The following is a 23,061-nucleotide window of genomic DNA, read 5'->3' on the forward strand; positions in this document are numbered from 1 at the left end:
AAAAATACAACCAGTATCTCTTGGGGTAGGTGGTGGGAGACTGTTTAAATTATTGGCCTTCCCTGGGCCGTGCACGAGGTGGCTGCTGGGCGCAGGGCTGGCGGGCAGTCATCGACATGTGTGCAGCTCCACGAGGCGCTGGCACTGCCGACACTTGACGAAGCAACACCAGTGGAACTTGCAGCTGCAGCGTTCAGCCAGCTCTACCTGCGCTGTGTGGAAGCCACGGCCACAGCACAGCAGCTCGCAGCCGTCGATGGCCTTGGACGTCTTGTTGCACGTGCGGCCCCTTGTGCCCAGTACACCGCTGCGCATGTCCTGCTCGCAGAAGTCTGGGCTGGGCTCCAAGTATACCAGGTCCTCATCCGTGTGTGGCTTGAACTGTGCGTTGCGAGGCACCAGTGCCCTGGAGGAGCCCACACGGCGTGGCTCCACCTCGGTGGCGCCATCAAACTTCTCCTTCAGTGCGTGGCCCACCTGGCGGAAGGGCGGCACGGCTCGCCAGCACGTCTTTACCTCACAGGAGCCCGACACCCCGTGGCACTTGCACTCCACCCGCATGTGTGTCAGGATGGCCTGTGGGAGAGGGCAGTGGAGAGGCGCTGTGAGGAGATGGCAGTGGCAGGTGGGGAGAGGCCTGGTGGCCAGTGGGGAGCATGGACCAGGGGCCCACAGGTCAGGGCCCTGGGATCGATGCAGAGTCAAGATGTACCCACATGCTTTTTCTGTATTAAGTACCTACTATATGCTGCCAGGCTGGGCTGGTAAGCAATTTTGAGGACAAGATACCTATGCTTGGGCCCCTCGTCGTTGTTGGTGGAGAGACACTAAGGGCAGTGTGCTGTGAAATAGAGACAGATGGGGAGGACGCTGCACTAAATCTCGGCAGGAGCCTTGGGAGCAGGCATCAGGAAAGCAGGTGGTGGCTGGGAGTGGCTGGGGCTCACACCTGTGATCCTAGCACTCTGGGAGCTCGAGGCAGGTGGATTGCCCTGAGTTCAGAGGTTCAAGACCAGCCTGAGCGAGAGCCAGACCCTGTCTCCACAAAAAAAAAAAAAAAAAAGCCGAGTTTTGAGGCTGAGGCAAGAGAATTGCTTAAGCCCAAGAATTGGAGGTTGTTGTGAGCTACGATGCCACCGCACTCTACGGAGGGCCACAAAGTAAGACTGTCTCGATAAAAAAAAAATAAAAGGAAAAAAAAGAAAATTAAAAAATAAATAAATATGTAAGAAAGCTGGTGCTGTCACTGGCACGTGATCTCTGGTGACACAGAAGAGGTCAAATCCTAGCTCTGCTACTCACTCGGGGTATGTGTGTGACAGGGAGGGACACACACACACCCCGATGGGACCACTGACACTCCTCTGTAACACCTGTCCACCTGTCTGCCCCGCCTGGCCCCCCACCGCACAGCCCGTCCTCTGCCCCACTGGCCTACAGAAGGTGCCCGGTACTGGTGAGAGCCTGAACAGATTATTTTCCAGGTGGCTGTGTGGGGGGTGTGTCATGGGGCCCTATTGTGCCATCCCAACTTGTGGTGGGGGTACACGTTACCTTTCTGCCAGCCTCATTGTTGTGGAGGTTCATGAGGGCCCGGCTGGATGAAGCTCCCTTGCTTCGCTCCCGCACGTCCACAAAGGACTGTGAGAAGGCCACACCATAGGCGATGTTGTCCGAGCATCCCGACCACTGGAAGCCTGGGGAGCGGTGGGCACAGGGAGGGTCATGGGTGAGTGAGGGCCAGGGCCCCAGCCCTGCCCTCCCACTCCGGCCCCACCCCACACCTACCCTGTGGGCTGACCCCATGTACTGTCCGGTCACAGCCACACTTGTCCAGTTCCCCACTGCTGCATGCCCGCGTCACCGCAAAGGCCACACCTGCTGAAGAGATGGCGTACACGAAGGCCGCCTCCCGAGTCCCTGTGGGAGGCAGAGGGAGGGCAGGACTGGGTCCCAGGGTTCCTCCCTGCACCCTCCTTTGAGCTGGAGGCCGCGTGGGGAGTAGCAGAGGTGGCAGTGGCATGCCAGGCACTAGCTAAACCCGCTTCCTCTGCACCGGGCGCTCGCAGGCTCTTCGCATTTGCCAGTCATCCCATCCTCACAGCCACCCCATGAGGCCAGTGCTGCTGTTATCCCCATTTTACAGCTCGTCCGAGGTCATACGGGACATGTCGAGACAGCAGTCTGCCTTCAGAGCCTGTGCTCTCAGCTCCTGTGGGACACTGTTCTCACCCCCGCTCCGGATTAGTGACATTCACGTCATTTCACTGAAGGCTAAACAGGCTTGAAGAGGTGAATTGACGGGCTGCGACTGCAGAGGTAGGGAGCAGCAGAGCTGGACTGTACACCTGGGTCTGCTTTGCTCTTCTGGCCTGTTCTTCTGTTGGCCCCACTAGGCTCTGAGGGGCCCCCCACCTCATGATCCTGCCCTGGCCTTCCCTCCAGAGCTGGGCCCATTTTTGAAAACATCTTGTTTCCTTATAACTCTGAGTAGACTGTAATGACAGCTCCTGCTACTTAACCCTTACAATGGCTGATGTTTGTTTGTTTGTTTGTTTTGACAGTTTTGGCTGGGGCTGGGTTTGAACTCACCACCTCCAGCATATGGGGCCAATGCCCTACTCCTTTGAGCCGCAGGTTCCACCCTTACAATGGCTGATGATTGGACACCCATTCTGCAGAAGCCTTTCACAGATGGTGAAATGCAGGGTCAGAGGGGAAGGGATTTGATCCCAGTCTTCCAGCTAGGAAGCGACACAACTGGGCCTTAAGCACGGGCCTGTCTGTCTGTGCCCAGGGCCTTCTCAGTGATTCTATTTTGGTGGAGCCCGTCCCCTGCCTGAATGGATGTTTTTATCCTCCCAGAAACTGTGCCTCGGGCGTGTAGCTGTTGTGGACTCTCTTTCTGGGGGTGAGGGGGAGTGTGTGTGAGTGGGAGTGCGCATCTAGTTGGGTGTGTGACCGGACAGCAGGCTCTGCTCCTCTCTCGGCCCTCTGAGGGCCTCTGTGCGCTGTGACTGTCCTTCTGTCTCTTGCCGGAGTGTCTGTGTCCGCAGGAGTGGAGGGGGCAGGCTTTGGCCCTGTGGTTGGCAATTACCTCTGCGACACCCAGGCCTGTGCTCTCGGCTGCCCTGGGGAGCAGTCACCGTGGTCAGATGGAAACAATCACCTCCTGTGTGCCCATGTCTGTGGACAGAGGCAGCAGAAGCCAAGCACCGGGGTGGAAGGCAGCTCAGTCTCGACCACTCAGGACTCCCTGTTCTTGGTTCGGCCTTTGAGCTGGGGATACTGCCCACCACCCACTCTCTACTGCCCACTTATTGCCCCTGCTTGGCCATTTTGGGCCAGTGTTGGGGGGATTGGCTGGAGCAATGGAGCCTCAACAGCCTGAGATGGAATCTTCTCCAAGTTAATCGAGGTTAATAGCAGGATCATATTGGTTGGTTTTATGCTGTGGCCGCCCAAAGAGAGACAACTTCAGTTTCTGGTATTTCCGGTATTTCCAGGCCTGAACCAGCACAAATCTTTGCCCCAAAGAGCAAGGGGGAAGGGAAGTCAAAGCAGGAGATAGGGCTGATGGGACTGGGGGGTAGCTTCAGCTTCGGCCTGGTGTGGTTCCCTCCTCTGCTGTTGTGGGTTCTCAGACTGCCCCGGCTCAACCTCAGCTCCAGGCCCCTGAATGTTGGGGGCCTATTGGGGGAAGAACTCTCATGGAGGTCTATACCTCATTCTCTAAGCCAACATCATCCACCAAGACTCCAGGTCCCCTTTGCCTGGGTCTCAGGGGAACAGGACGCCAGTTCTCTCAGTTTAGGGTGGGCCTGAAGGAAGAGATTCTGGAAGGAAGATAATAACTGGAGCTAAAGCTTATGGAGCCCTTACTGTATGTTGGGCACTGCTTAAGCACTTTACATAGATTAATTTACATACTTGTCACAATAACCCTATGAGGTAGATTCTTTTAATCCTCCTTTGACAAATGAGGAAACTAAGGCACTGAGTAGGGAAACAACTTATCCAACAATACCCAGCCAGGAAGTGGTGGAGCCAGAGTTTGAACTTAGACATCTGGCACCAGAGCTCTCAGCTTGGATGCTGTTCTGCCTCACAGAGTTCCTAAGCCCTGGACACACACATGGCAGGTGACCTCCCACCTCCCCCGATAACTAAGAAGGGCATCCTTAGGTCTACCCCAAATATCACAAACCCAGTTCTTCCTCCTTCCTTCCCTCCCTCCCTTCCTTTCTTTTTTCCTTTTCCTTCCTTTCTTTTCTAACTTCTTTCTTTTTCTTCTTCTTTTTTTCTTTCTTGAGACAAAGTCTCACTCTGTTGCTTAGGCTAGAATACAGTGGTGTCATCACAGCTCACGGTAACCTTAATCTCCTGGGTGCAAGTCATCTTTTTGCCTCAACCTCCCAAGTAGCTGGTACTATAATTGTGCACCATCATGCCCGGCTAATTTTTCTTATTTTTTTTTTTTCATAGATGGGTTTTGGTATACTGCCCTGGCGAGTCTCAAAGTCCTGGGCTCAAATGATCCTCCTGCCTCTGCCTCCCCAGTAGGTGGAACTATAGGCAAACACCATCACACTTGGCTAATTCTTTTTTTTTTTTTTGTAGAGACAGAGTCTCACTTTATGGCCCTCGGTAGAGTGCCGTGGCCTCACACAGCTCACAGCAACCTCCAACTCCTGGGCCTAAGCGATTCTCTTGCCTCAGCCTCCCGAGTAGCTGGGACTATAGGCGCCCGCCACAACACTCGGCTATTTTTTGGTTGCAGTTTGGCTGGGGCCGGGTTTCAACCCTCCACCCTTGGTATATGGGGCTGGCGCCTACCGACTGAGCCATAGGCGCCGCCCCTTGGCTAATTCTTAAACATTTTTTGGTAGAGGATGGGCATGGTGGTTCACAATTGTAATCCTAGCACTTTGGGAAGCTGAGGCAGGAGGATTGTTTGAGACCAGCCCAAGCAAGAGCAAAATGCCATCATCTTAAAAAAAAAAATTTATAATGATTTAATAAAAAAAAAAAAAAGACAGTCCAGGATATCAGTGTTCATCATGAAAATATCCATTATAAGAAGGAGGAACCTCTTAAATTTCTGTCTAGTTCACTTGAGAGTAAAAGTAACATTAATTAAAACTTTGTATTTTATAAAATAATTCTAATTACTCCCAAACTGACTTTACTATGTTGATATATTGACTATTACTTTCAAAAACTATTTTCAGAAATGAAATTTGTTCTAAAAATAAGCTATACAGTATGTTAAAACAAAATTTTAAAAAGTCATTAAAAATAACAAACAGAAGAATTATACAGAGATATGTATGTCCATATATTTGTACCTATACCACAAGTATTTTTTCTGAAAAATATTTTTTTCTTAATATAGTCTTTAAAATTTTGTTTTAATTAAAATTATCTCCAATCTTCAAAGTTAAAAAAATAATTACAGAGATGAGTTCTCACCATGTTTCCTAGGCTGGTCTTAAACTCCTGACCTCAAGTGATCTTCCTGCCTTGGCCTCCCAAAAGTGCTGGGATTACAGGTGTGAGCCACCCCACCTGGCCTCTGTGGGTTCTTAAATGGGGGATGACAGTTCACCTCAGCACAGGAGGCTCTAGAGGTCCTGGAAGGTGTAGGCAAACCTCTGTGCCCCTAAAGTGATGGCAGCAGCTCCTTCAGCTTTGTCTGACTGGTCCTGGGTTCCAGCCCTTTGACTATAGTGCTGTGGCCTTCCTGGCTGCTCTTGTTTTGCCCAGGTGCCCAGGCTGGAGTTCTGCTTGCTTGTGGAGGACGTAGCAGGGCCTGCTGTCCCCAGGGGCCACCTAGCCAATCAGAAAGAACTATGGAGTGCCTGCGGGTGTAGCCACAGAGCTCCCCACAAGAGGTGGAAGCTGTTCCCTGGCCCGTGGCTTTGCCTGTTCCAGCTGTAGGAGGAAGGCAGTCCTGGTCTTTTCTAAGGTGCCAGCAACTGCCCTGTAACCCTCTTCCTTTTCCATACCCAACTCCTTTCTTCCCAGAGCAGCCTTGTTCTCTGACTCCACAGGTCTAAATCTTGTGTTCTCTGGGTCCGGCCTCAAGGCCATCTTTTCCAAGATTGCCTGAGGTTGAGAATTCAGAGTTGCCCTATAGATCCAATAACAGCTACTTCTTTTGAGGGCCTACTGTGTGTGTCTTCCTGGGAGTTGTCTAAGGCTCATGACAACCACAGCAATCAGGTGTGCACAGCGCTGTTCTATAGTAGAACAAGGCTCAGTGGCTTGCCCGAGGTCCCTCAGGCAGTAAATGGCCAAGAAAGGACTGGAATTCAGGTCTGTCTGACTCAAGGCCCAGCCCATGTTCTTCAGAGCATATTATTTGTGATGGCTGTCCCAGATGGAGGAATGGAGGACATGTGAGCAGGAAGGAGTGTTTCTGGGGTGAGTGTCCTGGTAGAGGTGGGGCAGGGCAGGCACTGTCTCCCAGAAAGACCTTACCCCCTCTTGTAGCCTCTTAGCCCCAGCCTGCCTATCCAGTTTCCTTTACTCACTCTCCTTGGATCTGCAAAACCTACCTTTTCTTTTTCTTTCTTTTTTGAGACAGAATCTCAAGCTGTTGCCCTGGGTAGAGTGCCTTGGAGTCACAGTGCCTTGGAGTCACAACCTCAAACTCTTGGGCTTAAGCGATCCTCTCGTCTCAGCCTCCCAAGCAGCTGGGACTACAAGTGCCTGCCACAACACCCGGCTGTTTTTTGGTTGTGGTTGTCAGTGTTGTTTGGCAGGCCTGGGCTGGATTCGAACCTGCCAGCTCTGGTGTATGTGGCTGATGCCCTAGCCGCTTGAGCTACAGGCGCCGAGCCAAGCCTATCTTTTCTTGAAACCACCTCCAAGAAACTTCTTTGGGTTTGAGAGACAATGTAGGAAAGAATAAAGGCTTTGGAGCCAGACAAGGTTGTGTTAGATTCTCACTAGTGCTGTGACTTCCTTCTCCAAGTCTTGTGTCCCCAACTCTAACATGATAGTAATGCTGCCTTGGCAGGCCAGACCTCATACCTCTCCACATCCCCTCCCACTGCTCCAGTCCTGTGGGGCCACTAAGCCCATCAAAGGCATCATCTCTCTGAGGCCTTACAGAGAGGCTGATCCTGGGATTATTCCCATTTTACAGAAAGAAGTACAGAGTTAGGGCATGGGGCTTGCCCCAGGTCTCATAGCCAGGAATGCTCAAGATCTGGCAGTCACTGCTCTGCTTGCCGAACCTCCTTTCTCACCCATAACCCAGGAGGACAGCATTGCAAACTCAGAGTTGGCGTGATGACACACCATAGGACCTCGGCACACTACGGGGCCTCCTTTCTTCTCTTAGGCATGGCCTAGATGCCGGATAGGACCTGTTAGCTCTGCCTTCCTCCATGCCGGAGGCCGTGACCCCAGCAATACAGCTCATGCATGTAGGCATGGCCCAGCCCCCCAGTCCCGAGAGCCAGGGGATGTGGGTGAGGCCTGCCTGCTCAGGGCACTGCGCAGGACAGCAACTGGTGACAGTGGGTGCCCTTCTTAGGTCTGAGTCTACAGGCCGTGCTTCTCACATACTGTCACTGTATCTTTATGACAACCCCAGAGGTAAGCATGTGTGTAGTCTCACTGACAGGAGAGGAGACTGAAGCTCAGAGGTGTGAAGTCACTTACCCAAAGTCATGCTTGGCCCCTGTGTCCCCCTCGCCGCCACCCCCATTTGCCTTATTAGCAAACCCTGGGACTTTGTGAGACCTGCACTGCTCTCAGCCTTGGGTGGACAAGTGCCTTTTCCTCTGGGTCAGTGCAGTCCAATTAAGTTTTCCAAGAGGGATTTTACTAAGGAAGAAAGCCAAAAATACAAAGATGAGGAGTTAGATGAGCAGGCAGTGCTCAGACTCTTTCTGCAAACTTGAACAAGATCTGCCAGTGTGAATGGCCTGGACTCAGGGTCCCTGGACTTAGTTCCGGGGGACAGGACACTTGACCACAGCACTCAAGACTTTAGCCCAGAGCAGGTTCCACCCAGGCCTAGTAGGATTCTTAGTGTCCCCAGAACTTGCTCAGCCAGGACTAGGTCCCCTCCTTGGTTGCTGCCCCACAGGTGAGAAAGGCACTTCTCGACTGGTCCAGAGGACCCTGCTGGCTTCAGGCTGGTATTGCCCCTTTGAGTCTTTGCCCTTGACCTGTTTTATGTCATTCATGACATCACTGACTGTCTCCTCCATGCAGATTTCACCTCGTGCCAGGAAATAGGTAAATGAGCCCTCACTCTTGTTGAAGAGCTCAAGAAATAGTGATGGGGGAATGGGGTCAGGTGGGGGGTGGGGTCAGGTAGGGAATGGGCTCAATCTAAAAGGTGTGACAAAAGCAATATGAACACAAATGATTTGGGGGAAAATGTGTGTGTGTATCTCTATCTCTGTATAAATGGAGAATAATAAGGGCATTAGTGGATAGAAATGGAAATGGTTGGTGAATCTAGTACAGAAGACATAGGAATTCCTTGTACGATTTTTGCAACTTTTCCATAAGTTTGAAATTATATCAAAACAAAAAATGGGAAAAGCCCCTCGTGAGAACAAAGCTCTTTAGAGCTCAAAGGGAAAAGCTGGGAAGGCTTCAAGGAGGTGGGGACGGCTGAGCGTGAGAAGGGGCTTGCATATTTGGGGTAGAGGAAGTGCAAAAGTAGGGCTGTGTGTGTGTGTGTGTAAGAGAGAGAGAGAGACAGACAGACCTGGCATATGAAACCTTACTGGTCCATCCACCAATCCATCCAAAACATACTCTCTGAACCCCCACTGTGTACAAGGGCTTCCCAAGCTCAAGGTCTGCTGTTTGAGGCTTTTCCCAGGGCCCCTACGAGGCAGTACTGGGCCCTCAGTAGTGGCACCATCGTCTAGGAGATCCTTCACTAGCAGGCTGCTTGCTGAGTCTCTGCTTCCTTTCTAGCAATGCCAAATGTGACCAGTTCTTTTTGGCCCCTGCCAGCTCCCAGGAGAATGCAAAGTTCTATCACAGTTGGTTTCCAACAATATCCTCAAGGTTTGCCACAAGCCCAGCAGCCGTCCAGGACTATAGATGCCAAGATAAAGGTTGGCCCCAGCAACCCCTTCCTGCTGCCTGATCAAGCCCCAGGGCCCTGTTGACTGCTGGTGGCTCAAAAGTGTCAGTTTCATGCTCAGAAAGTAAGAAAAGAGGCAGCTGATTGAGGGCACTTCCATGAGGGCAGAGGCTTGCCTTATGACCTCTCAAGAAGCCTTCCAGTTCTACAGGACACTTTCTGTGCCCTGGGTCATCTTCCTTTGGCTTAATGTCTTCTCATGTTCCTGGTCTTGGCTGAGGGCTTGCCTCCTCAGGAAAGCCTTCACTGAGTACCCAGTCCTTGCCAGGGAAGTGCCCGCCTTGTGTTCCCACAGACGCCCCTGGCCCCTTTATCACAGTATTTCCTCATCGTGGATAAGAGCAGGATTGGCTGGGCTCAAGTCCTAGATTCGTCACTTTCTAGTTCTGTGACCTTGGGCAAATTACATAACCTTTATGTGCCTCGGTTTCTTCCTTTGTAGTATGGAGTCCTATTGCAAAGGGCCAGATCCGTTACTGTTACCTTAATACTTAACACAGTGTCTGGCCCATAGTTAGTGACAGGTGTGTACGCCACCACTCCTACTGTGCTGTGGTTGTTTATGTGCCTCCCATCTAGACACTAAGCCCAACAGGAGAGGCGCTGTTCTTCCCTGAATCTCAGGGCTGGCCATGCTGGAGGTGCTCAGTGTGGCTGGCCAGGTGTATAAGGGAGCGAGGTAGGCTCGAGTACCTGAGGGTGAGTGCTAAGGTGGAAGGAGCACCAGGCTAGGGAGCTGGGCCCAGGTCTGAATCCTGCCTCCTTGTCCTGAGGAGTCTTGGGCAACTCAGCTCTGCCACCCTGCCCCCCGGCCCAAGCCTCAGTTTCTTCCTTGTCATAGGAGGATGGTGGCTCCTCCCAAGGGACCAGCAGTGACAACGCTGCACACTTATGACTGCTGCACAGGTGGACAGCAGCCTCCCCTCTTCTACCGTCCGTCCTTCCCAGACTCGCCTCCTGTCCGATGGGCCCCCTCTTGGTACCCTGCACTCTTCACGCCCTCGCTGAAAGCCCTGCGCTGTTTGTGCTTCAGAAATCCCTTAGAATAGTTGGGCCACGCATGAGCATCTTATTTCCCTGGCATAGGCCCCTCCCACACACCCCCTGCAGGCCTGTGTCCCTCACCTTGTGTCACCACTTTGCCGAAGACAGGCAGGGAGTCGAGCGTGGAGCAGTTCCAGCGCCGGTTCCGGAACTGGTACTGGCACTCCTCGATGGCGAGCTGGGCCCCACGGCGCACGGAGTCCATGACCTCCAGGTTCCGCTTGCACATCTGCACCTGCCTCTGGATCAGGCCCTTGAGCTTCTCACACGTCTCCTCCTCCGAGATGCTCCCCACTGATGACAGCTTGGCCAGGTACCTGGGGAAAGGCGTGGACTCTGTTGTAGAGCTTGCCCCCTCCTCTGTCCAGGCCCGGCCTCTGGGAGCTGATTTGTCCCAGTAACTGGCCCTGGCTCCCGGCTGCTCTCTGGATCCAGCTGTTCTGGGGGGACCAAGGGCATGGGAAGTCTGTCTTCCACAAAAAGGCCTCGGTCTCAAGGTAGGCAAAGCAGGCGGCAGCAGCAAAGGAGGAGCTGACAGAGCCCTCAGGGGATCCCTCCCTGCCCTGGTGGCCCCTATACCAGTGCCTGTGCCCCAAACATTGCCCCAGGCCTGGCCACGGGCTCTAGCTGTTTCTGGTCGAGATACCCTTAGCTGGAGGCTGGAGCTGCTGTCTGCTCTGGGTCTTTCTTTTCCCACCCTGGGCAGGACCCCCAGTGTCCTCAGTCTAGGCTGCAAGGCCAAGATCCTTACTGTCAGCCACATCCTACCACCACTGGATGGAGACCAGTGTCGTTGCCGCAGCACTCTGGGGCCAGGACATGGAGGGCAGAGAAGGCTGGGGGACAGGGGGTGGTCAGGATGTGGGTGGGGTGTGTCGTACTCTGCCCCTTGTGTTTTCATGCCTTGAAGAGGTTGCTCCTCACAAGGTTATTGTAAGGGCCACGATCTAAATGAGGGATTTATGTGCAGGAGTTCTGGGACGGGGCACAGGTGCCAGAGGGGCTGTCAGTGCTTCCATTTTAGTGGACAGGAGAGGGTGCCACTGTTCATCGTTCACCTACTAAGTGCTGTGTGCTGTGGCTGCACTTTGTCCTGTTGCATCCTCAGCCCAGAGGTGATTATTCTTATGCCCATTTTATGGATTCCAAAATGAAGGCTAGACAAGTGGCATGCCCAGGGTGACACAGACAGCCAGTGCCGGAGCCAACTTCAATCCTTCAAACCTGTGAGCCTTCCTCTGCCTGTCCCCTCACTGGTATTTGGTATTTGAGGGGCCCAGAAAGGCTCGGTCTCATCTAAGGACAGACCCTCTGCACTTAGTAAGTGCTCAGTGAATGAGGGAGCTCACATTCACTGAATACTTACTAAGGGCCAGACATGTTCAGAGAGGTGAGGTGACTGGCTCAAGGTCACCCAGCTCTTAAGGGCCCAGAGGCTTGTGCTCTAACCACTGCCCCTCAGCCTGCCCCACCCGTCCACCAACACTCCTGACCAGGCCAAATGTGCCTTGCAGGTGGTTAGGTGGCAGCCTGACTGGGAGGAAAGCCTCCCTTTCCTGGGGATAGGCTTTCCCTATCTGCAAATGGAGATAGTGGTTTCTATTCCAGAGGGCTGCTGTGAGGAACAGATGGGATTTGATGTGGGGATGACCTGACCAGGTGCCAGGTCACTGTGAGGATCTGTCCCTTCTTGGAAGCGCATGTGGGCAAGTGGGAGGTGGGTGATCTCAGGCTGAGGCAGTCCAACCTGCTCCCCCCACCACTGTTTTTCTTTTCTCCCAAGGTCCTTCCTGTCTCTCTCTCTCTTCTCTACCTGCTCCTGTCCAGGGATGCACAGAGATTGGCAGTGTCCTTCCCGGAAGCCTGTGCCCCTGATGGGGAGACAAGGGTGAGAGATGGCTGAGGGGCAGAGGAGGCTGCACCTTGAGGGGAAGGTGCCCACCCACCTCCTTAGCCCCCTGGGAAGGGGCTGCCTATGGAGCTAGTCCCACCTGTTGCTCTTGCCTGCAGGGGGCGCCAAGAGTCCAGCTACTGGCGATGGGCCAGGTCCATGTTTGGGGGGGCCAAGGGTATCCCTCAGTGGGGGAGGAGGTGTTCACCTAATGCTGGATCCCTTTCTGCACAGACCCAGGTTTGACCTCTCAGAGGAGAATGGGGGCCCCTATTCCCTCTGGGACATGAGGCACAGAGCTGGCCCATCTCCAACTTGACCTCTATTCCCTCTGCATTCGGCCAAGGGGCTAGGTCTGGCTGTGCTGGGCCCTGGCTTCTGTTGAAGGGAGACATCCAAGGGCGGGGGACCTCCAGGCAGAGGGAGCAGGCTTGGGGGCTTGCCTGAGCCCCCTACCCACTGTGACCTTTGGCAAGCCCCCTACTCGCATTCAGAGCCTGTGTCCTCATCCGTATAACAAATTGGAGACCTTTCTCACTGTCAGAGTTGGGGGGTCTTCTTCCTTCAGGCTGACAGATAGAGCCCCTGCCATTGAACAGGAGTGAGATGGACCAGGGAAGCTGCCTGCCCTGCTCTAGGCTCAGAGCACAGCGAGGGGAGCCAGGCTGAATGACAGTCGCAGGGGCTTAGGGTGAACTGCTGGGCTGCCGTGGCCGTGAGTCACTGGGCCAGCTTCCAGGAAGGAGCTGAGCAACCTCTTCCGTTGGCACCAGTGCCCACCTCCCGCCCCGCCTTCATCTGGCATGACAGCTGTCCCCTTCTGCACACTTGCATCCAGCCCTACACATACCCCTGCTCCCCCAGACCCCAGGGTCTTGCCTGGGGAGGGCTGGGGGCCAGAGGAGAAAGTTAGGACCACAAGCACTGCAGGCATCGCAGGACCTTGCCCACACGGTTTCTGCTTGCTGGGCCTGGTACCAGTGCCCGGCCATTGCACAGAGGAGCAGGCTGAGGCCTGCAGAGGTGAAGCGATGTGCTGGAAGTCCCCCAGCTAATGAGTGGCAAGCTGCAGTGCAGCCCACCTGACTCTGAGCTGCTTTCCTCTGTACCTAGCTATGGATCTGCCCCGTTTGCTGGTGAGGGGGACTGACGCTAACCTCAGTGTCACATCTGGCCTGTGGCCGCTTCAGTGCCTCACACAGGGCATGATGTCTAGGTGTTTAATAAATGCTCCTGGCATGGATGGAGGGTGCTGTCCTACAGAGGTCCCCTCTGTTTACCTCCTGATGGAGTGCTCAGGGCAGGGAAGATGGGTGAGGGGGGTGAGGAGGGGACTGCCTTATTGGGGGCTGCAGGTTGTTCGGGCTCCTCCCAGGAGGCCCTCCCCGGCCCGGCCTATGCCTGCAGCCTACAAGGCTGGAGGGCCCTGGCCCTGCCAGGGAGATCAGATCCTCTCAGCCACCTGCTGTTTTCATTAGAAACTAAAATTAGCTGGGCTTGTCCCAAGCTTTCCCAGGTTTGCTTGCTTTTTAAAAAAAATATACAAATTCCTAGAGGAAAATCTGCACCTCTGCCACTCCTCTCGGCTCTTACTCTGCACGTCAAGAGGAGAGGGGACGGGAAATAGCTGGAGCGTTTGGGAGGCCAAGCAGATCAGTGTCGTGGGTCCTGGCCCTGTGGGTGTCCAGGTGGGGGCTGGGACGCCAGCCCAGGCCTCTCTGCCCCCTCCCTGTGGCCTCCCTGCCTGCCTGGGCCACATTTAGAGCCTCCTCAGGAGCGGTTGTGCCTGTGATACCAGGGAGGAAGGAGGCCAAGTGGGCGTGGGGGGGAGCCGGAAGGAAATGGAGTGTCTGCCCCAGAGAGGGCAGCCTTGGGAGATGAAGCCTGGGTGGAAGAAAAGTAACCACCAACCCCTCCAAGACCGGGTCCTTCTGGGGATGGGGTTGGTGGGAGGGGTACCCGTTCCCCAAGATCCTTATCACACTGACACTGGTTTTCAGGTCTTCGAACATTTCTATAATCAGTCAGTGCCCTGCTTGTCTCTCCTCCATCATGCCCCTGCCCCAGAGACCCTCATCCTTCAGCCTAGAAGGCACCTGGGTCAAAGTCCCATCTCTGTTATTTGAAGCAAGTGAGTGGACACCTTTGCACCTCAGTGTGTTCATCTATAAAATGGGGAGACCAGTAGTTCTCACCTTGGGAGGATTAAGTGAATTAGATGTGCTCTTACAGTAGCATCGTTACATCCTCATCAAGGTGCTTGCCATCACTGTTGTCCTCACTGCCTTCCTCCCAGGGCCTCTCTGCAGTCCCTGGAGCTGCCCCTTCTGCTGATGCCAGACTGGACCAGAGCTGGGTTTTGCGCATTTGGCTTACCTTTGCTTGGCTCTCTCAGCCCTCTTCGACCTGAGCTCCCAACCTTTTTTTCAGCTGAGTACATCTGACAAGTGGGACATTCTCCCGTTGAGAATAGTGGGTGACTTTAGTAGCTGTCCTGACTGCAGAATATTCGACAATCTCTAGACAGTTTTCAGAGTTGGAGAAGGTGCTTCCTGGTGATTCTGGCCTGTTAGTTGGATGTTACAAGGGCTGGAAGTATGGGAGGTGTGGTGCTGCTAGGAGATCAAGAGCTAGGGACACTTGGTGACAGCAGCAGGGACAGTGGCATCCAGGATAAGCTCAGGTGTGCCTGGGGACTCGGAAATTGTGTGTGGGAATGACAGATGACCAGAAGCATGCATCTTGTCTTCCCCAGCCACTTGTGCCATTCAATCAATAGTCACACGCTTCAATATGTCAATATTGCAACGATGTAGGGTTGGCCAGGCAGGTGTCTTGTCCTGCATTTTACAGATGAGAAAACTGAGAGGCTCAAAGAGGTGTGTCTTTGATGTCATGCATTTGAAACCAGGAGGGTGGTCAGCATTTGAAACCAGGTCATTCTGGTCCCTCAGCCTGAGACTGGCTGGTGAGGCTCCAAAGACCTGAGGGAGATGCCCCATTCTTCCCTGGATGGGTCTTTCTAGGGCTCCATGTCTTTTCTAAACTACAGTGAGGGTGTCTAGTCTGTTTTCAGGGGAAAGGGGTGCTGGAGAGGGGATGTCTCAGTGGTTATGTAGCTGCCTGAATGGTGTTGGGACCATGAAAGATGTTGCTGCTGATGCCCAAGACCCCTGGAGGGGCAGTGGGGGAGGAGGGATCAGCTTTGGAGACACTCACAGTGGTTTGGCAGTGGGAGATGCTCCTTCACCCCTCTTATTCCCAGCCTTAGTGTAGTCCTTGGGCTCTCAGTGCCCAGGCCAAGTTCTCTTGATCCCAAGTGCATTTCCTCTGCTGGAGAGAAATGATGGTGCCCATGCCCCGTCCTGCTCCTTAGGGGTCTCTTTCCCTTCTTCTTATCTCCTAGGACCCCTCAGCTCTTTTGACTCCCCTTCCTCAGAAGCCTCAGCACTCCCATTTTCTACCTTTTGGTTTCCCAGTTTCCATTACTTCCCACTTCCTGTGCCTCAGAGCCCCACATTTCACTCCTGAGGGTCTCCATGTCCCCACTTCCTGTTTGGGAGCCCCCACTCCCATTTCCCCTCTCTCTGCATTTGTTCCCAGGGAGCTGGCCGACTAAGCCCAGGAAGAGCCCCTCAGACAGGAGGCTGAATGGCTCCAGAGCCCTGCCAGGGGGTGAGAACTCTCCTTCTCTCCCTGAGTCGGGTGCCGCTTTGAGGGGTGAGTAGGTGTCATATTTAAGGCACTTTCTTTTTTTTTTTTTTTTTTGTAGAGACAGAGTCTCACTGTACCGCCCTCGGGTAGAGTGCCGTGGCGTCACACGGCTCACAGCAACCTCCAACTCCTGGGCTTACGTGATTCTCTTGCCTCAGCCTCCCGAGCAGCTGGGACTACAGGCGCCCGCCACAACGCCCGGCTATTTTTTTGTTGCAGTTTGGCTGGGGCTGGGTTTGAACCCGCCACCCTTGGTATATGGGGCCGGCGCCCTACTCACTGAGCCACAGGCGCCGCCCTTAAGGCACTTTCTGACCTCACCTTGGCCTCTAATTTGCCAGCACAGAGCTTCTCCTTTTCAAAGACCCACCTGATCTTTGTCCCTAGAAAGCCTTTCTTGCCCTATGGGGCCACTGAACCACTGACCCGTCCTCTCAGCTCAGCTGCACCTGGGGGTGGGGAGCCAGGAGAGCTGGGTGAAACCCCAGCTGAGCTGTCCAGAGCCAGCGCTGGCTTCCTGGAGTGAGGCTGTGTGGCTCCAGGTTTCGAATGAGTTCCTCAGCTTTGGTGGATCCCTTCCAAAGGCTCGATCACGAAAAGCCTGTGACTGAACCCTCACCTGCACCCCAACCAGGGCAGGTGGGAAAACCTCGGTTCCTCCCTTGTTCTGGTTGCTCAACACCCCTGCAGAGAATGACTGGCTAGGGCTTGGGGCTGCAGATCTGCTTTCATCTGCTGCAGAGAAGATTCTGGGAGGACAGTCAGGAGACATGGGATGGAGTTCAGCTCTCTCAACTATATGCTGGCCCTAAATGCCTAGCACAGTTTGGGATATTGAAAGTGCTCAGCATGTTTGCATGGGGGCATCCCAGCCACTGTCCTGTGTGGGGGCTTGCTGTCTCCAAGAGAGGGTTGAGGATTCCCCTCACTCTAATGTCCTGAAGCCCAGGACAGCTGGGCATCCCTGACTTAGGAGGGAATATTCTGCTGTCTCCAGTCCTGGGGGAAGTTTCTGCGATTATAGGGCTTGTGTGTGAACAGAGAAGTGGGGTCTGAAGGAATCATTCAGAGGCACCAGGAAAGAGGCCCCGTGAGTCCCATTAGCATTCCCTGCTGTCCTAATGGGCCTCCCAAAAGATCCATGTGAGCTGTCAGAAGGCTCCTTTCCTCTGGAGAACACATCCTTCCCTCCTTCCATCCACCCCCCTGCCGCTCTCTTCTCAGACCAGGTCCCCTCCACTGCAGGGGTTCTGACTTGGCAGGGAACTTTTAAAACATAGTTTGGTTTCAGTTTGCCAGGAGATGGGGGAGGTGGAGGGGGGTTTGGATGTGGGGAGAGCTGGTGGGGTCACCGCAGGGAGCGAGTTTGGCTGAATCATAGAAGATGCAGTTCAGGACTCAGAGATAAAACCTGGCAACTCATGTGGAAATCTGGAGAGCAACCTGGGGTTGCGGCTCTGCCTTCCAGCTGGGCTCCCCTTGCAGAGCAGCTCCTGCAAGCCTGCTGGAGTGGAGGGGTGACTGGAGAGGCCATGGTGGGTGGCTGTCACCCCCACCCGGACTCCCTGGCCAGTCCGTGCCCTGTTGGCCCAGCCCAAGCCTCTCTTCCCAGAGGGAGGAATGAGAAGAAGAAGCTTGGTGCAAATGTTCAGCTTTGCAAATGCACCCACAGGGCTAGAGTTGGGCGAGTTTCAACAGGTTTGGGGAGCACTGTCTTGTCAGATGCTTGCTGAGTTGCTCAATTGCTAATCCAGGGTTGAGGGAAGAAAATCAAACCATGGCAGACAGCTGGGTCGTGACTGCTGCCTGAGCAAACCCCTCGGGCAGAGCCCAGTCCTGGGGTGCAGCAGGCAGGGTGTGGGGGGGGACTAAATGTTTAGTCCTAGCTGAGGTGTGCGGGTCAGAGTAGCAGATCTGTGGGTGACAGCCACACTTCCTGACACCCACTGCTGCACCTTTTAGTATCACCTGAGCCTCAGGGCGGTGGAGCGGAGCCTCCTACTCCAGGGCTTTGAAGACGGGCCACCATTTGACAACTTAGAAACCTCTAGTGAACAAGCCTGTCTTTCATCCATCAATATTGACTGAGCACGGCAGGCATGTGCCAGGCACTATGAGGATACTCAGAGGTGTTTATGCCATGGCCTTGGCCTCCAGATGTTTATAACCTTGTAGGAGTAGTGACGAACCCACTCCACTGGACTAGAGAGCGACAGAGTATGCCATGGTTCTCCAAGCAGGGGATGAAAATCATGAGATTTGGCTATATGACAGCAATACAAGTTCAAATCCTGTTTCTGATTTGCAAAATGACATTGGAGAAGTCCCTGCCCTGGGGCCTCTAAAGTGGGTCTGAAAGTATATACACTACACTCCTCCCTTCTAAAAAGGGGTCGGGGTTTAACCAGGATAATGGGTGTGAAAGACCTTTGTAAACCACTGATTCCCGAGGGGAGTAAGGGGTGATTTTGACACCCTCCCCAGGTACTTTTGGCAATATCTGCAGACATTTTTGGTTGTTACCTGAGGGGGATGTGCTACGGGCATTAGTAGTTTGAAGTCGAGGATTCTGCTAAATATCCTATAATGCACAGGAAAGACCTGCCACAAAGCATTATTTAGCCCCAAATATCAATGGTGCAGAGGCTGAGAAATCCTGGTATGAACTGTAAAGTGCTGTGGGTGTGCTAGTGACTATAATTCACTGTCCAGAGCCATGGGAGGAGCTATAAAGAGAATGGTTTTTACTATTTAGAGGATGATTCTAGGAAGAGGTGGGCCACACCTTTACCTGCGGGGCTAGCACTGCACATCTAGGCTGACTCTGCCCCACTCCTGCCCCAGCGAGTTGTGTGCAGAGAGTGCCAGGCCCACAGGACATGCACCTGTGGGGACTCACAGCCAGTCGGCTCATGATGCCTCCTTCGCCGCCCCTAGTGGCACTGAAGGGTGCTTTCAGAAGCAGCTCCTCTGGCCAGCAGGATTGGCCAGCGAGCCAGGCTAGGTCTCCCTGGCTCTGTGGGCTATTGAGGGGGCCCTGGTGGAGCAGGGAGGTGGCAGCCTAGGTCTCCACCTATGTAAGATCACAGGATCTGGGCAGGACAGTTTGGGATAAACAGGGCTTGGGATCGCATTCTCTCCATCATCACCATTAACAGGGACAAGACCCCACAGCTCACTGACAGCAGCCCTTGCTTCTAGCAGCTGCCGTGGCCCCATTTCCAGCAGTGTGCCTGGCACTGTGCCAATTGTGCTACCTCCATGGCTCACTCTTTCCTCCCAGCCGCCATTGCCTACCATTTGTACCAGTGGGTACATTTTATAAATGAGGAATCTGAGGCTCAGAGAGGTAGCCCCTCAGCTGGGCAGTAGCAAAGCTGAGACAGGTCTCATGCCTGTCTGTCCCAGACAGCCAGTTCTTAGCTACTCTGCTGTCCTGCCTTGGAGCATAACAGAAGCTCTTGTCCCTTGCCTAGTTGGCTTTTGCTAGAGCCCCAGCTGATCACTTATTGCCTTTCTCTGGGAAATCTACCTTAGCTTATCTATTCACTTAGTACTTCCATCTGGGTTTCATAAAACCTACTAAGGACTGTGGCCCAGAGGGAGAAGGAGGCCCACCCAAGGCCACCCAGCATGTGGTGCAGAGTGGAGACTCCTGAGTCTCCTGAGTCATGGCATAGCTTCAATGCTGGGGGTGGGGGGAGCATTCAGAAACATTTCTGAGCCAAGGTCTGTGGCGGAGCAGCCCCCTGAGGGCAGAGTCTAGGCTTTGAGGAAGGGACTGTTTTCCTCCATCCGTCCTCCCTCAGTGGTGGGAGCTGCCACGCTCTAGCTTCTCTGGGCTTGGCCAGGCCTCAGGCTGTCCTCTTGGCTCTAGGCTCCATCCTGCCCAACAGCTGTAGCAGAACACCTGGCCTCCCCACCAAACCACCTGCCCTTCCGAGACAACAGACAGCACCAGCCTCTTGCAACTGGCCAGCTGACCCACCCTGGACTGAAGCCTAACTCCAGGTAGTGTCAGGGGAGTGGCACCCAGGCCTTGCCCCTGGGTGAGTACTGCCAGCCATCCTCTTGTGGCCAGGCCTCCAGCAGGCCTCACACTTGAAAAAACACAGCACCAACTACCATACCTGAGGGGCATCTGCCTGCCTAACACTTTTCCTTCTAGAGGCAGCCTTTGGGTCAGACACTTCTGCCATTTGTTAGTTAGTTAACTTAGGGCAATTACCTCAGTGATCCCCAATCTTTTATCCGTAAAGTGGGATTTTTTTTTTTTAGAGACAGCATCTCACTTTGTCGCCCTTGGTAGAGTGCCTTGGCGTCACAGCTCACAGCAACCTCCAGTTCTTGGGCTTAGGTGATTCTCTTGCCTCAGCCTCCCAAGTAGCTGGGACTACAGGTGCCCGCCACAATGCCCGGCTATTTTTTTGTTGCAGTTTGGCCAGGGCCGGGTTCAAACCTGCCACTGTTGGAATATGGGGCTGGCGCCCGTGTAAAGTGGGATTTAAATGTCAGGATTTAGACAGTGCCATGGGAGTTGTGATAATATTCATTATGGTCACGATTCTACAATTTCCAGGCTAATGTGACCTCTGTGGCTGCTCTGGCTCACAGTCAACTCTCGCTCCTCTGACGGGTGTGTAGCACATACCCTGTTCCACACATTCATGGTCTTGCTTTCATCATGTCTGTCTACCTAGAAGCCAGGCTCCTGTTGTCACAGGCCAGGCTGTGTCATCTATTTCCCCCAGAGCTGGCCTATCCCTGGCCACTTAGAGGTTGGATGGAGGCTGATAAATAAATAAATAAAAAATAAATAAATTAAATACCACAATAAAATAAATACCACACCCTCCCTTGACATGTGCCCACAGTCTCTGCCCCATCATAACCTCTCTGGTTTGCTGGGATTCTGGGAGGCCCCTTACTCCTCTTGCGTTAGGTTGAGCACAGAGACCCTTGGTTGAAAGCTGGGGGAGGAGCGGCAGTGAGCTGGGTCATCCAGAGATCTCCTTCATGGCAACATGAACCATCACTGTTGCAGAGAACAGGTTTGCCAACCTCTCTTCTCTCTCCAGGCCACCCCTCCTCACCCCACCCCCCAGGGCGCAGGCACAGAGAACTGAGCTGCTGGAATTCCCCATGGTTTGCGTGACCCAAAGAGAGGCTGCTTTCCTGGCTGGGATTCTGGGCTTGGACCTGGCTGAAGGTGGGTTCCAAGTCTGGGATGGCTTTAGGGAAGGGAGTGTCATTGCTGGGGAGTTGGAATACTTGGGTTGAGTTCTCAGCTCTGGGTTTTGAGCAAGTAGCTTTCTCTCCCCAAGCCTCAGTTTCCTCATCTGTATAATAAGCCAGAAGACTAGATGCTCCTGAAAGACTTCTCCGCTGCAGATGTCACTGTCCACCCTGAGGCCTACGTCAGACACTTTGATTGCCACTTTCTCCCCTGCTTTTCTGCAGTTTTCAGGTGCTGAGCAGGTCAGTCTCAGTTCCTGCTCCTCCTGCAATCAGCCCTGTTTTGGAGACCCTGGCCCTGAGCCTGTGCATGCATGCAAGAGTCAGCTCCAGAGACCCCAGGCTCCTCTAGCTCCCCTGCTCAGCTCTGTGACTAAGGCCCCACTCAGGGGGGTGGCCTGCAGGGGGGTGGTGGGAGGAGGTGGAGGTACCCTGATTTCTCTAGCTCTGCCACTGCTCCTGAAGTGTTAATCAAATTAAGGCTCCAAGAAAAACAAAAGCTCTGCAGCCACTTCGGGCTGCTTGGAGTCACTTGCTCTCAGAACAGCTGGGAGAATTCCACATCACCTCTGTCCCCCAAGCCCTGGGTGGCTCTGACCCCAACGAACACACACCCCTTCCAGCCTGAAGGGCCCCGGCTGGCCACAATGACCTCATAGCAACAGCCATTGGACACTCTGGGCAATTTCATGGGAGATATTTGTTCTTTGGTCTTGATGCAGAGAGAATTTTTTCCTCTCTCCCTGTCTCCATGGAAACCCCAGCTACACTGCTGCCGATCCCCCTTCCCACCCCATGCTTTTCAGATCAATATTGGAGCTTGGCTCCCCACTGGCTGCCCACAGAGGATGGCGGCAGAGCTCTGGGCAGGAGGGATTGGGGCCAGGGTTAAGCCTGGGGCACGGGGAACCATTACTGATGGGGGGGATGAAGGAAGGATCCTCTTGATCCTTGTTCCCCCGTCCACTGGAGTCTCAACCTTTAGCTCTCCTGGCCCCCTTCTTTAGCCTGCCTCTCCCCAGCGAACTTCTGCCCCTTCCCAGGGAGCCCCCTGAGCACAGACTCAGTCGAGGAGAAACGGGTCGCCAGCGGTGACCACCCTGCCTCCTTAGGCGGGACACAGGGAAGTGGGGGCTGCTGTCTTCTTGAAGGTCTAGACGGAGTTTCTTCCTGCCCCAGGGAAAACCAAGGCCTGGCCAATGCCAGTGCGGGCTCTCCGAAGGCCCAGCGTCCCGGTCCCTTCCCTCCCATCCCGATCTCCCGCCCCCATGCAGAAACAGGTCCCTGCACGCCTCCAGCCCAGCCCGCAGCACCGCGCAGCTCGGCGCGGGGAGCTCCCTCCCGGACTTCTCTGGATTAACCTGCTATTATGTCGCAGAACCCTTCCCGGCAATGGGCTTCCTCGGAGACCGGTCAGTCCCGCTGGGCTGCACTCGGCGCGCAGCACCCCTCTAGGGCCACCGCCCCGCACGTGCACTCCTTGCGCCCTCGAGCACCCCGGGCCGCCTATGGGTGCGAACGCCGCTACCACCCCTTGCTGCCTCTGGGCAGGGAGCCGGACCTGGGCAGGAGGGGACCCGGGATCTTCAGACGGAGGCTCGGGCAGTGGCGGCCGCTGCAGAGAGAGCGGGTTGGTCTCCCGTCCGGCGGCCAAGACACCTGCCGGCGCCCCCGCGCCCGCTGCCCCGCACCGCCTGGCACCGGCCGCTGCCCCCGAGGCCTGCCCCGCCCCGTCCTGCCCGGCCCCGGCCCCGGCCCGACTTACAGCCAGTTGCTCGCGGCGGCCGAGAAGACGGCGAAGACGAGGAGGCGCAGCGAACGCAGGCACGAGCGGGGGCTCATGGTGCCGCCGGGCGCCTGGCCGGAGGCAGCGGCTGTGGTCGCGAGTGGCCTCCCGTCGGGGCTGCAGGTGGGTGCCCCGCGGGCGGGGTGGGGCGCGGCGCCGGGCGCGGGCCGGGGCGCGCGCGGCAGGGCTCTGCCTCCGTGCCTGCCGGCCGCCTGCCCGCTGCTGCGCCCGCTGCCCGGCGCGGACCAGACTGTCAGCGCCGCCCCA

The 23,061-nt window shown here is 54.7% G+C and overlaps 1 protein-coding gene across 2 annotated transcripts; it reads right to left on the minus strand.

The window, feature by feature from the left end:
- Positions 1 to 23,061, minus strand: WNT4 (Wnt family member 4). 2 transcript variants are annotated; one of them, XM_053576924.1, is made up of 5 exons: positions 22,774 to 23,061; positions 10,250 to 10,485; positions 1,789 to 1,920; positions 1,555 to 1,697; positions 1 to 576 (listed from the first exon to the last, which is right to left on the minus strand). In XM_053576924.1, exons 1-5 carry the CDS (start codon positions 22,848 to 22,850, stop codon positions 109 to 111), a joined length of 1,056 nt encoding a protein of 351 aa, XP_053432899.1. In that variant the 5' UTR covers positions 22,851 to 23,061; the 3' UTR covers positions 1 to 108. The 2 variants fall into 2 exon arrangements, with proteins under 2 accessions (XP_053432899.1, XP_053432900.1); XM_053576925.1 differs by lacking the exon at positions 22,774 to 23,061 and adding an exon at positions 22,370 to 22,466.

The sequence above is a fragment of the Nycticebus coucang genome, chromosome 22 (assembly GCF_027406575.1).
Source record: "Nycticebus coucang isolate mNycCou1 chromosome 22, mNycCou1.pri, whole genome shotgun sequence".
NCBI classification, from domain to species: Eukaryota; Metazoa; Chordata; class Mammalia; order Primates; family Lorisidae; genus Nycticebus; species Nycticebus coucang.

Coding starts and splice junctions, on each gene's coding strand:
- WNT4 (XM_053576924.1), bottom strand. CDS start 22,850: ATGAGCCCCCGCTCGTGCCTGCGTTCGCTGCGCCTCCTCGTCTTCGCC. Junction 10,486..22,773: donor GCCGCCGCGAGCAACTGGCT/GTAAGTCGGGCC, acceptor GCCTTTCCCCAG/GTACCTGGCCAAGCTGTCAT. Junction 1,921..10,249: donor CGGCAAAGTGGTGACACAAG/GTGAGGGACACA, acceptor TGCCTCCCACAG/GGACTCGGGAGGCGGCCTTC.